The sequence below is a fragment of the Panulirus ornatus genome, chromosome 58 (genome assembly GCF_036320965.1).
Source record: "Panulirus ornatus isolate Po-2019 chromosome 58, ASM3632096v1, whole genome shotgun sequence".
NCBI lineage: Eukaryota > Metazoa > Arthropoda > Malacostraca > Decapoda > Palinuridae > Panulirus > Panulirus ornatus.
In genome coordinates, this window is record NC_092281.1 from 21,316,228 (window position 1) to 21,328,815 (window position 12,588).

The 12,588-nt window shown below is 46.1% G+C and overlaps 1 protein-coding gene across 2 annotated transcripts in view; it reads left to right on the forward strand.

The window, feature by feature from the left end:
- The first annotated feature begins 779 nt into the window (after nt 1-779).
- hig (hikaru genki) overlaps nt 780-12,588 on the forward strand; it is a 171,430-nt gene continuing 159,621 nt past the window's right edge. For both annotated transcript variants that reach the window (XM_071695544.1, XM_071695545.1), the window contains exon 1: nt 780-882. In XM_071695544.1, the coding sequence (XP_071551645.1) occupies nt 783-882 (100 nt within the window). In that variant the 5' untranslated portion in view covers nt 780-782. The remainder of the gene's footprint in view (nt 883-12,588) is intronic.

The following is a 12,588-nucleotide window of genomic DNA, read 5'->3' on the forward strand; positions in this document are numbered from 1 at the left end:
ACACACACACACACACACACACACACACACACACAGTCTCTGTGTTCCCAACCCTCTACAGAATATTTAATTCCCCTTCCCTTTCACGCGCACAAATGACCTAGCCTCGTTTTCTTTAAGCCAAGTAAGATATTAGTCCCCCTCTTTGTTAAGCTTTCTTAATCCCCCTTCCCCCCCTGGTCAAGTCAGTAGGGAGGGGTTCCAAACCCTCTTTCTCTCCAAGATCATAACCCCACTTCCCCATCCCTCTCCATCCCTTTCTCTCAAGCCTAAATAAGATCAAATCTTTTCCCTTGAAACTCTCAGAAAATCTGATTCTCTCTCTCTCTCTCTCTCTCTCTCTCTCTCTCTCTCTCTCTCTCTCTCTCTCTCTCTCTCTCTCTCTCTCTCTCTCTCTCTCTCTCTCTCTCTCTCTCTATCTCTCTCTCCTCTCTCTATCTATCTATCTCACAGAAGAGGGATCTCATACCCAAAGACCAGCCCCACTACTCCACATTAATTGAAGATCATGCATGAAAGATCCGTCCCTCTCACTGGAGATCCAATCATCTATGTCACTCTCACAAAGAATCTAAACCTCTCTGTTACGCCCACACAGGATCCAAACCTCTCTATGTCACCTCCACAGAACATCTGAGCATCTCTTGTCATGTCTAACGGAGCACCCAACACAGAAAATTCAACCCTCTCTCTCACGCCCACAGAAGATCTAACCTTCTGTGTCACGCCCGACAGAGAATACAATACCACCCCCTCTCACTCTACTTCTCCCACAGGAGGTGATGTTCATGGGCGTGGTTGGGCCCTACGACGAGAAGCGGGTCTGTAAGATCAAGTGTGTGGCTGGACGCTGGGTGGGGCCACTCTGCTCCCTCCAACATGGTAAGTCTTCATCTCTCCAGTAAACACGTAGAGTTAGAGCTGCCAGCTGTCCAGTAAGGACGTAAAGTTATATATGCCAGCTGTCCAGTAAGGAGGTAGAGTTAGAGCTGCCAGCTGTCCAGTAAGGACGTAGAGTTAGAGCTGTTGCTATCTATCTGTTCAGTGAAAGTATGTAGAGCTGGAGCTGCCATCTGCCCAGTGAGAGCTTAGAGTTTGACCTGCCATCTGTCCAGAAGATACTCAAGAGTTACTATCTGTCCAGTTAATACGGAGTTAGTTCCCATCTGTCCAGAAAATACGTAGTTAGTTCCCATCTGTCCAGAAAATACGTAGTTAGTTACCATCTGTCTAGTTAATACGGAGTTAGTTACCATCTGTCCAGAAAATACGTAGAGTTACCATGTGTCCAGATAATACGTAGTTTGAGGCGCCATCTGTCCAGTGAGTACGTTTAGTTAGGTCACCAGAAATTATGAAGTAAAGTTCTGAAAAGAAAAAAAAGGAATGGAACGTTTCCTATTTGAAGATGACTCAAAACGGTCGTAATTATGAACATGATGTAGGACGTGTCTACAAGATGGATATGACGTTACAGCTATAATCTACTACTTTGACGTTACAGCTATAATCTAACACTTTGACGTTACAGCTATAATCTAACACTTTGACGTTACAGCTATAATCTACTACTTTGACAAATGATGAGCGCGTGGTTGAGTGGTCGAAATTGGAGCCCCATTACCGGGGATGGAGCGAAAGTCTGAAGGAGTTTTACGAAAAGAAACAAGATGAAATTGGGGGAAGGGGTTTTACAGGCGTTAACCGTAACTAGATTACGTCTGCTCCCCTGGGGAAAACCTGTCCAAATCTGAGGTTAACTGGAGGTCGCTGTTCTCGGCAGTCCTGATTAACCGTGGTTTCCAATATTTGTTGGGAGATGTTAACCGAGGTCTGGATTATCCGGCCTCACAGCTCACCGAGATGCCTCACGTCCGAAGGAATGGTTAATATGGATAGATGTTCTCCATGGCCGCGTCACCAGCAGAACTTCGATTAACCGTGAGTTGTTTTTCCTGGGTCAGCTGGAACCACGGTATATTGGGGGTATCGTCAGCTGAGACCAGGGTATATTGGGGCCGCCGTCAGCTGGAACCACGGTATATTGGGGGCATCGTCAGCTGAGACCAGGGTATATTGGGGCCGCCGTCAGCTGGAACCACGGTATATTGGGGGCATCGTCAGCTGAGACCAGGGTATATTGGGGCCGCCGTCAGCTGGAACCACGGTATATTGGGGAGGTTATCAGCTGAGAGCAGGGTGTATTAGGGACACCGTCTGCTGAAACTGCGATATATTTGGGCCACCATCAGCTGGGACCAGGGCGTATTAGGACTACCGTCATCCGGGTGTGTGCTGAAGTGTTTACCGTGGACAACGGTTTGCATATTTTATCCGGTAGTATGGCCCACTCGGGGTCTGGATTATCCAGGGATGCCGTTTCATTGAGGTTTTCGTGATACGGTATCAAGAATTAACGGTATCTCCTTTATAATGGACCACGGTATATTGGTGCCATTCTTTTCCCGGGTTTATTCACGTATTAGTTAATTGAGATCCACTTCTTTTTGCTGGTGTCTCTGCTGTCTGTGGCCCCGGTTTACTGGGGGTCTCATATTCAGGACTCGGGTTCTACCAGACGCGTTCGGGACCACGGTTTCTCTGGTTCCTGTTAGGTGGGACGACGATTTGCCAGGTCTTATTATCCGGGACTTTGGTTTAGCTACGTATCCGGAACCACGGTTTAACTACGTATTGTTATCCGGAACCACGGTTTAACTACGTATTGTTATCCGGAACCACGGTTTAACTATGTACTGTTATCCGGAACCACGGTTTAACTATGTATTGTTATCCGGCACCACGGTTTAACTATGTATTATTATCCGGAACCACGGTTTAACTATGTAGTGTTATCCGGAACCACGGTTTAGCTATGTAATGTCATCCGGCACCACGGTTTAACTACGTATTGTTATCCGGCACCACGGTTTATCCGAGTCTTGTCACACGGAGCCACAGTTGACTGTAGTTGGTGACGTTAGTAAATTTTCCGGGGATATAAATTACGTGTCACGGGTACGCTGTCCCGGGCTACTGGGCGTACTGGGACATGGCTAATCAGGTAGTGTGTGTCTTCCAGGGCTGGCGAGGAAGAATCATTCAGCAAGGAATAATAAAAAAAGAAAATTCGAAGAAAAAATGGATTATTTAGCGGAGAGGGAAGTTCTCTGTAATCATTACTGTTCTAAATAAGCCTTTTGGATATTGTAAGCTTAGTGTTAGGGTGAGGGAAGCTTAGTGTTAGGGTGAGGGAAGCTTGGTGTTAGGGTGAGGGACGCTTAGTGTTAGGGTGAGGGAAGCTTAGTGTTAGGGTGAGGGAAGCTTAGTGTTAGGGTGAGGTAAGCTTGGTGTTAGGGTGAGGGAAGCTTAGTGTTAGGGTGAGGGAAGCTTAGTGTTAGGGTGAGGGAAGCTTAGTGTTAGGGTGAGGGAAGCTTAGTGTTAGGGTGAGGGAAGCTTAGTGTTAGGGTGAGGGAAGCTTAGTGTTAGGGTGAGGGAAGCTTAGTGTTAGGGTGAGGGAAGCTTGGTGTTAGGGTGAGGGAAGCTTAGTGTTAGGGTGAGGGAAGCTTAGTGTTAGGGTGAGGGAAGCTTAGTGTTAGGGTGAGGGAAGCTTAGTGTTAGGGTGAGGGAAGCTTAGTGTTAGGATGAGGGAAGCTTAGTGTTAGGGTGAGGGAAGCTTAGTGTTAGGGTGAGGGAAGCTTAGTGTTAGGGTGAGGGAAGCTTAGTGTTAGGGTGAGGGAAGCTTAGTGTTAGGGTGAGGGAAGCTTAGTGTTAGGGTGAGGGAAGCTTAGTGTTAGGGTGAGGGAAGCTTAGTGTTAGGGTGAGGGAAGCTTAGTGTTAGGGTGAGGGAAGCTTAGTGTTAGGGTGAGGGAAGCTTAGTGTTAGGGTGAGGGAAGCTTAGTGTTAGGGTGAGGAAAGCTTAGTGTTAGGGTGAGGAAAGCTTAGTGTTAGGGTGAGGGAAGCTTAGTGTTAGGGTGAGGGAAGCTTAGTGTTAGGGTGAGGGAAGCTTAGTGTTAGGGTGAGGGAAGCTTAGCGTCAGGATGAGAGGACAGTTTAGATTCAGATTATAGCCAGCATAGTGTTAGGGTGTAGTCAGCTTAACTTTAGGGTGTAGTCAGCTTAACTTTAGGGTGGAGTCAGCTTAACTTTAGGTTGGAGTCAGCTTAACTTTAGGTTGGAGTCAGCTTGACTTCAGGGTGGAGTCAGCTTAACTTCAGGGTGTTGCCTGCTTAGCTTAAGGATTTAGTTTAAAAGATTCAGTCAGTCTAGCATCAGGATATAAGTCAGCTTAGCTTTAGGATAGAGTCGCTTAGCGTCGGATGTATTCAGCTTAGTGTTAGGTTAACGACAGCTCAGCTTTAAGGTGTCGTCAGTCTAACATTAGTTGGGATCAGCTTAGCGTCAGGGTACAGTTTGCGCAAGGGCGTGGTCAGCTTAGCATAAGGGTGTGGCCAGCTTGGCATAAATGTCTTGGTCAGGGTGTTGTCAGCTTATTGTCAGTGTGTAGTCAAGCTTATAGTCGGCGAGCCGTCAGCTTTGCGCTGGGATGTCGCCAGCTTAACCTCGTGTTATTGCCAGGATTCAGTCAGCTTAGTTTTAGGGTAGAATCAGGTAAGCGTCAGGAATTAGTCATCGTCAGGACGTTGCCAGCTTAACGTCAGAGTGTAGTCAGCTTAGTGTTTCGGTGATGCCAGCTTAACATCAAAGTGTAGCCAGCTTAGCGTTGTGGTATAAGTCAGATTACTGTTAGGCTGTTATCAGCTTGGCGTCAGGGAGTATCCAGCTTAGCGTTAGGGTCATGCTAGCTTGAAACGTCCATGATAATGAAGTCAGCTTAGCATCAGGGTGGAGTCAGCTTGGTATAAAACTCACCTTAGATCAATACACACACACGCGCACACACACACACACACACACACACACACACACTCAGGTGATAAATGACCCAGTGTCAATATTATCTGTGGGTCTGTTCTGACACCGTAGCTGGGTTACAGACAGGCCACGATAAATTTTGTAGTGTACAGACAGGCTGGCATTTCAACGCTGCTGTGCTATTGTGCGAGTTGAACGCTCTTGCACAGTACACCGGTAACATTTAGGGATATGCACAGTACACCACTGGTGACATTGTAACCCGTGCACAGTACACTGGTGGCATTGTAACCCGTGCACAGTACACTGGTGACATTGTAACCCGTGCACAGTACACTGGTGGCATTGTAACCCGTGCACAGTACACTGGTGGCATTGTAACCCGTGCACAGTACACTGGTGGCATTGTAACCCGTGCACAGTACACTGGTGGCATTGTAACCCGTGCACAGTACACTGGTGACATCGAGACCCGTGCACAGTACACTGGTGGCATTGTAACCCGTGCACAGTACACTGGTGATATTGAGACCCGTGCACAGTACACTGGTGATATTGAGACCCGTGCACATGAACACTTACACACACAAAAAGAAGAAAACTCAACCTGTGACCTGTTGGGTCATCAGAAAGATGCCACATGACCTTTGATGACATATGCATCATATTTTTTTTTCTTTTTTACCTTCTCCTGGCTATAGGGTAGGAGAGGTCGGAGGTCACGCGTTCAATAAACATCTCCAAGCATTCCCAAGGGGAGAGACAGAGAGGCCTAGCCTGTCATCATTACTGTCACAACAAAATGTTTCTTTTTTTTATATATGATTTAAAGCTGAGCGTTTGCTAGATCAAAGTTCACAGGGATAGCGCCAGAGGTCAAAGGCATCCACCTCAGCACCTCAGCTTAGGTCACTGTGTGTGTGTGTGTGTGTGTGTGTGTGTGTGTGTGTGTGTTGGAGAGAGGAGGAGACCCCTCTGGGGTGAGTGGATCTAGAAGTGTGGTGGGGATGGTGGAGGTAAGGGGAGGACGTTGGAAGTGAGGGAGGGATGGTGGTGGAAGGGGAGTGGTGGTGATGGTGTAGGAGAGGGTTGATAGAGGCGAGGGAGTGGTGGAGAGGGGGGTGGGAAATAGGGAGTGATACGAGAAGGACAGATAGAAGAAGACCTTAAAGTCCGTGATGAAATCATCTGCTGGAAGGTAGTAATAGTATGCTAGATTCTCATTCCATGTAGATGGAGACAGGATAGTACAGCAGAACGTTCCATTCTACACCCACCAATGTAGATGGAAACTGACAGGTAAATAAAGCAGAAGGTTCCTCCCCACCCTCCACTATAGATGGAGACAGGATAGTAAAGCAGAAGGCTCCTTCCCTCTCACCACTATAGATGGAGACAGGATAGTGAAGCAGAAGGCTCCTTCCCTCTCACCACTATAGATGGAGACAGGATAGTGAAGCAGAAGGTTCGTCTGCATACACTGCTCCCTCCAACACATCTGTTCGACATGTGATGATAAATATGAAAGAACATCATGTAGTATAGAGAGAATATAGGAAAATATCATAGGAAGGGACGAATGGAAAACACGCTCTGTCCTAATTTCAGCTGTCGGATACCCTGTGGTGGGAAGACGTTAGCATCTGCTCTGTGTTCAATAGGTTGAAATTCGTGCATGGTATGTTCTCGTTCTTGAAGGGGCTTCATTACTGGTAATTGGGATTATCTTAGTATTTGTCTACTCATGTTTTAAATGTATTGATGGTGTTCGGTTTGACAATATCTGATGGTAGTTCTGTAACTTTTCTGTTGAAAGATAACTAAGTTATTGCCCTCGTTCGTATAACATCATCCCTTTAACTTCATGCGAATGTTGTTGAAGATGTTTGAGATGAGGGATGTTGGAGGTGATGGGTGGTGGAGGTTAGAGAGGGCGAAGGCAACGGATGTTGGAGGAGAAGAACCATGAAGCTGAGTGGTGATGGAAAGCACTTATTTACGTGTACTTAGGACGAGATTTTGCCAAAAGACAAGGTCAGCGTGTGGCGTTGACCGTAGGAAAATCTATTGAGTTATGAGGAACGATTCGTGTCAGCTGTGTGCTGTCGTCAAGTGTCATGAGTGAGATGTAGAGATTGTATGTCAAGTGTCATGAGTGTGATGTAGAGATTGTATGTTTGTGGACTGACTGACAGCTTCCCACGTATGTGCGAGTGAGCCAGAAAGAAAATACAGCAACCTAGGCGAATGTTATGATTCTTGACAGCCATAGAAGTGTTGGATCACTGCACGGCCCTCCTCCACCACTATACCTCCCGATACCTACCCAGGCGGGTGCTCCCGGTGATCATACCTCCCTGGTCGGTGGCTGCCAACTACCTAATTTCTACGAGGGAGGAGTTTGAGGATGGCTAGTGATGGAGGAGGAAAACTTGGTGGAGTTTGATGGCGAGAGTGAGAACGTTGTGGAGAGGTGTGGGGGAAGGGAAGTTGCTAGGGTTACTGGTGGTGGAGAGGGGATGTTGAGGTGAGGAATGGTTGAAGGTAGGATGTTGGGATAGAGGGTGGTGGAGGATAGAGGATTGTGGAGAAGGATGGGGGTTAGAAGTGAGGGATAAGAGGCAGAGACGAAGTGTGAGAAAGCAGAAGTGTTGGAGAGGAGGAGAGCTGGGAGGTCATAATGGGAGAGGGGAGCAGGGGGGTAGGCTGCTAGCGGGAGAGGCTGTGGTCATGCCAGGTGAGGGGGAGGGTGGGGAAGGGGAGGGGCCTGGAGGAGGGAGTTGTGACGAAGGATAACAAAGTTACTCCTAGTTACTGCCCACGCTTGATATTCATAGCCGGCCGCTTCTGCCACGGCCTCTTCACCTTCGTCAGGTAGTGAGGCGAGAGCCCCTCCGGGTGTCTGACTGTGTGTGTGTGTGTGTGTGTGTGTGTGTGTGTGTGTGTGTGTGTGTGTGTGTATGCGTGCATGTGTGCACGTGTGTGTGTGAGTGTGTGTGCATGTGTGTGCATGTGTGTGTGTGTGTGTGTGTGTGTGTGTGTGTGTGTGTGTGTGTGTATGCGTGCATGTGTGCACGTGTGTGTTTGTGTATGCGTGCATATGTGTGTGTGTGTGTGTGTGTGTGTATGAATAAATAAATAGATAGATGAATGAATAAGTAATGGTTTGTTGGATTTAGGCAGCCAGTCGGCTAAAAATATAAAGTTGGAGTATTACAGATATTACAGAACTGGGAGGTCATGCTTGTTACTCGTTAACTAATCATGTCAGAACATTAGATAATGGTAAGCTGGATATTTCCACACTTTAGATAAGCATATGAGTGAGGGACATTTAGACAGACAGGAGTGACAGATATACAATTAATGTTTACACCGTAGATAGTGTGGTTTATACATTATGAACTTGACTGAACATTAAGTGATGAATAGTTACAATATTATAGTAGTTGACTCGCCACGTACCCTAACTGACAGGAAACTGAGCTGTTCACTTGCATAATTATGCACTCGGTCATAGATTGGTTATGAGGTTCACGACGATAGGTTTAGAATTATTCTTGTATCCATCTGTACGATCTCTGATCGGAGCAAGTCGATTGTGGCGACGAACGGCAGTCCGTGGTGGAGGGGCGGAAGGTAGGTATCTTTGACGAGGGTGTGTCAGCAGTATATTGCAAAACTGAACGTGTGACCTGCCGGTGTTGGTCAGAGAGGATGGAGAGGTTCAGGGAGATGAGGGTCTCATGGTAAGTGGTTTAAGAAGGGCCCAGGATGATCCTGCATGCCCCCCTTTTTGTAATCTTGCTGGATACCAGGCTCGATAGGCATACGCGAGTTTAGGTAGAATGAAGGTGGTATAGACAAATCCTGAAATCAGTTGGTGGGACACCTAATAATTTTATGTGGAGGAGAAGGTACAGACGGTACGAGGAAGATTTGATGATAGTGCTGACATTATTTATCCAGTTTAAATCGTCATCTGTATTGACACCAAACAATTTGAATTCTCTGACTGTTCTGAGGATGTCGGGGTCTAGTGTGATGGCAAGGGGCTGGATGTTGTCTGAGACCGGGTTGATGTGCATCATCACAGTCTTGTTATGGTTGATGGTGACGTCGTTGGTCGTAGTCCACTTCTGAAAGTTGTTGTTGATGTGCTGAAGGGCACTGAAGACAGGAAAGTTGTTGTTGATGTGCTGAAGGTGGAGTCGTCTACGTATTTCCTGCGGTGTTTTGTGTTCTTCAAGACGTCATTGACAAGGAAGAGGAAGCAGAGCGGACCCGACCCACCTTGATGCCCTGTGGTACACCGCATGTCAGGGGTGGTGATGCCGATATGGCTTCCCTAAAGCAGATGGCTTTGTGTCGCCCGTCAGGAAGTCCGCCAGCCACGAGACCAGACACTCCCCGTATTCCCAGGTCGACGGCTTTCTTTATGATGATGCTAATGTGGGTAGTAGGGTGACATAAGCTGTCTTCCAAGCTGTGGGACATTTAGACTGTTTGAGTAAAGCATCAGTCATTACGGTTAACAGTGGAGCTAATTCACGGGAGAATTCCTAATTCAGTCTCACTGGAAGATCGATGGGTGTGGTTGAGCGTTGATTTTAAGGCGCTGAGCTACTTGATATTCTTCAACTGTATTCGGTTGGGAGGTAAGTTGGGTGGGAGCTGATGTCGAGTTGTGGTATTCGTTGGCAAATATTGGCATAGTGGTTGATAATTTGGTGTGCGGTTGGCCTGCACAAGGGAAGGGAGAGAGCCTTTGCTTGTCACAGTCAGTTCATTCTTTTATCCTTTCATACCACAGACCCATGTTGGTCTGCTTTAAATGCTGCACCATGTTTAGGTAATAGGCCTTCTTCGTGGCTCGTACTTCGCGTGGCTATTTGTTGCAAAGTTGTTTGTAGAGGATCGTTGTTGCGAGTGTTAACGAACGTTCGATTTCGCTGGAGCACAAGCCGCGTCATGTGTTGGGTGATTGAGGGAGCGTCGGCCCGGTGTCGTGTCATCGTGTCTTCAGGGGAAAGAAGTGTTAGTAGGGCTGGTTGTAGGTTTCATGAGGCATCTCCCACATGATTTTATCATCTCCACTGGTCACCTCAGTCCGAGAAGACACACGTGTACCCACCGACCGAGATTTCTCTTCGTTGAGCCAGTCAGTGGTCGATAAGTTTTGGTGTCTGCCCGCTTGTGTTGGGAAATGGCTTGGGGGCGGGGAACCACAACTGATGAATAAGTACTGCGTCCGAGAGTGGGAGAGGGTCGGGTGGTAGGTTAGGTTAGCCACGTCAGTGAGAATCAGGTCAAGAGTTGTTTCGACCTTGCGTCGGAAAATGACCAATCAGAGATAGACGTAGTTGTTCATGGAGGATGACAGCGTCTGTCTTATTGAACTACCTTCGCATCACACCCTTAGAGCAAGGGTACCTCGCCCTGAGTGTATCAGATGTTTAGGTTAGGTCTTCTACGAGTGCCTTCTTAGTAGGGAAGCGCCGCGGGTGATAGACTACGCAATAAATGACAGTGCCAGTCTGGGTGTGGGTGTAGTGTAGGCGAAACATTAACTCGTAACACCTCCAGACCCTCAGGCACGTCATCTGTCAGCTGGGCTGGATGTAAGCCTCTGTGACAAGAGAGTGCTACACCTGCCTCACGCTTGGATGGACGAAGGTGGTAGAAATGTCACGGGGTTACAAAAATGCCAGGAGTAATCGACCAGGTCTGAGTATTTGCTATGACCTGGCTGCGAACTGACCTGGTGGTGATGACTCGTTCCTCCATTTCGTTGGACAGTCATGTGACATTCTGTAGCATCAGGGTTGGCGGGTAGCCCCACTTCCTTGGAACGTGTGTGTGTGTGTGTGTGTGTGCGTGCGTGTGTGTGTGTGTGTGTGTGTGTGTGTGTGTGCAATTACCTATATGTACAACCCCGTGAGGAAGAGTGCATCAGTCTCGTATATTTTCTTTACCATCAAACTTTCTTTGAAGCTTAGATATACCATCAGCGATCTCATCATTGCTTTGTGTGTATATATATATATATATATATATATATATATATATATATATATATATATATATATATATATATATATACTAACTTTAATATTTTCAAATTATCATTGGTCAGTTTTTCAAAATCCTTCCGGCTTGGGAGGATATCCACCTAGACTACACCCACACAAGTCCTGGTGGCTGCAGGAGGGTAATCCTCTCCGGTTTTGATATAAATAAAGCCCTGCTAGTACTTTGTGCAATGACGTACCACTATTCAGTAGGATAGATTATGAAAGGTAAGACCCAGACAGCTCGTGTTGGGTGTTAACACTGTTGTGTGTGCACCAAATCTGGCCTGGCCTTCGAGTGGCTTGTGTATCAAGCATTATTGCAGAGCATCATTGCAGAGCATCATTGCAGAGCATCACTGCAGAATGCATCTGATCACACGCTCAGTCTCGCGGACTTAGCTGACCGATTCGGTGGCCCTCGCTGTTCCAGCCTTTGTCATCAAAGACATTAAGGTGAAAGAAAAATTATATTAAAATGTTTTTATGACGGATAGAAATGCCAGCAGGTAGACAACACATTTCATTTACAGTCGTATGTTAATGAGTATTATTGCACTGTATTTCACTCTGCACATTGATTAACATGGGAGTAAATGAGAGGATTTTTACAGCATTTGCCCCGTGGTAGACATGGGTAATTCCCAGTGAATATCTTAAGGGTAGGTGCTGGGATATCCCCGTATAGATCCCGGGAACTGGGTACTTGTACACTGACGTATAGTATAGTGGGTAGGTTGTTTAAGGTGAGGGTAGATTCGCAAAGTTCCAGGAACTAACTACCCCGCTGTGGTTTCAAGGAGCTGCCAGAAGCTACCGGGGTATGACTTACGTGACCTTCCTCCACGAACGTAAGTACTAGCCTCGGAAACACGAACGGACGACCACTTCGCTGTGTGACCCTACCCACTCACCAGTAAGGGTACATTTTGAGTTACACAATATTATCCCAGGTACGGGGTAATTATGAAAGAAATGACTACTGTTCTATTGAAAATTTAAGAATTCTATAGTATATATATGTATATATATATATATATATATATATATATATATATATATATATATATATATATATATATATATATATATATATAATTCAAACCCCAGGTAAACAACAACATGTTTTCGTTACCTTTTAACACAGTGTGGGATGCTGTCGTGTTGTATTGCTTTTACAAATAGTTTTTCGTGTTTTGCTAAATAATTTTCATTTATTGTACTGGTTTTTATGTTGCACTCTTTCTCTGTTTTGATCGCTGATAAGAATATATGTCGAAACGTTTGGTGCAGAAATAATCTCCATCACGACCCTGGTTTATTCTCTTTCCTCCTGAACAGCTATGAAATCGGGTGATGAAGATGATTTCAAGTATGTAATTGCTCGGTAAGAGAGTTGAGTATAAGGTGGATGAAGGGATTCTGACCTCTTTTTTTTCAAGCTGGGAGAGAAAGGATTAGAAAAAGTGAGGAGTGAACCTGTTTAAATCGTAAAGTAGATAAGGTGTTGCATGTGTTACAGAAACGAAAGATGAAAATCTACACGTAATAGATCCTGAAATCAAGAAACACAAGAATGAGAATGTTATGATATGTTTATGAGTCGATAATTCTTGAGGAAACTGAGTGAGAGAACAGCTAG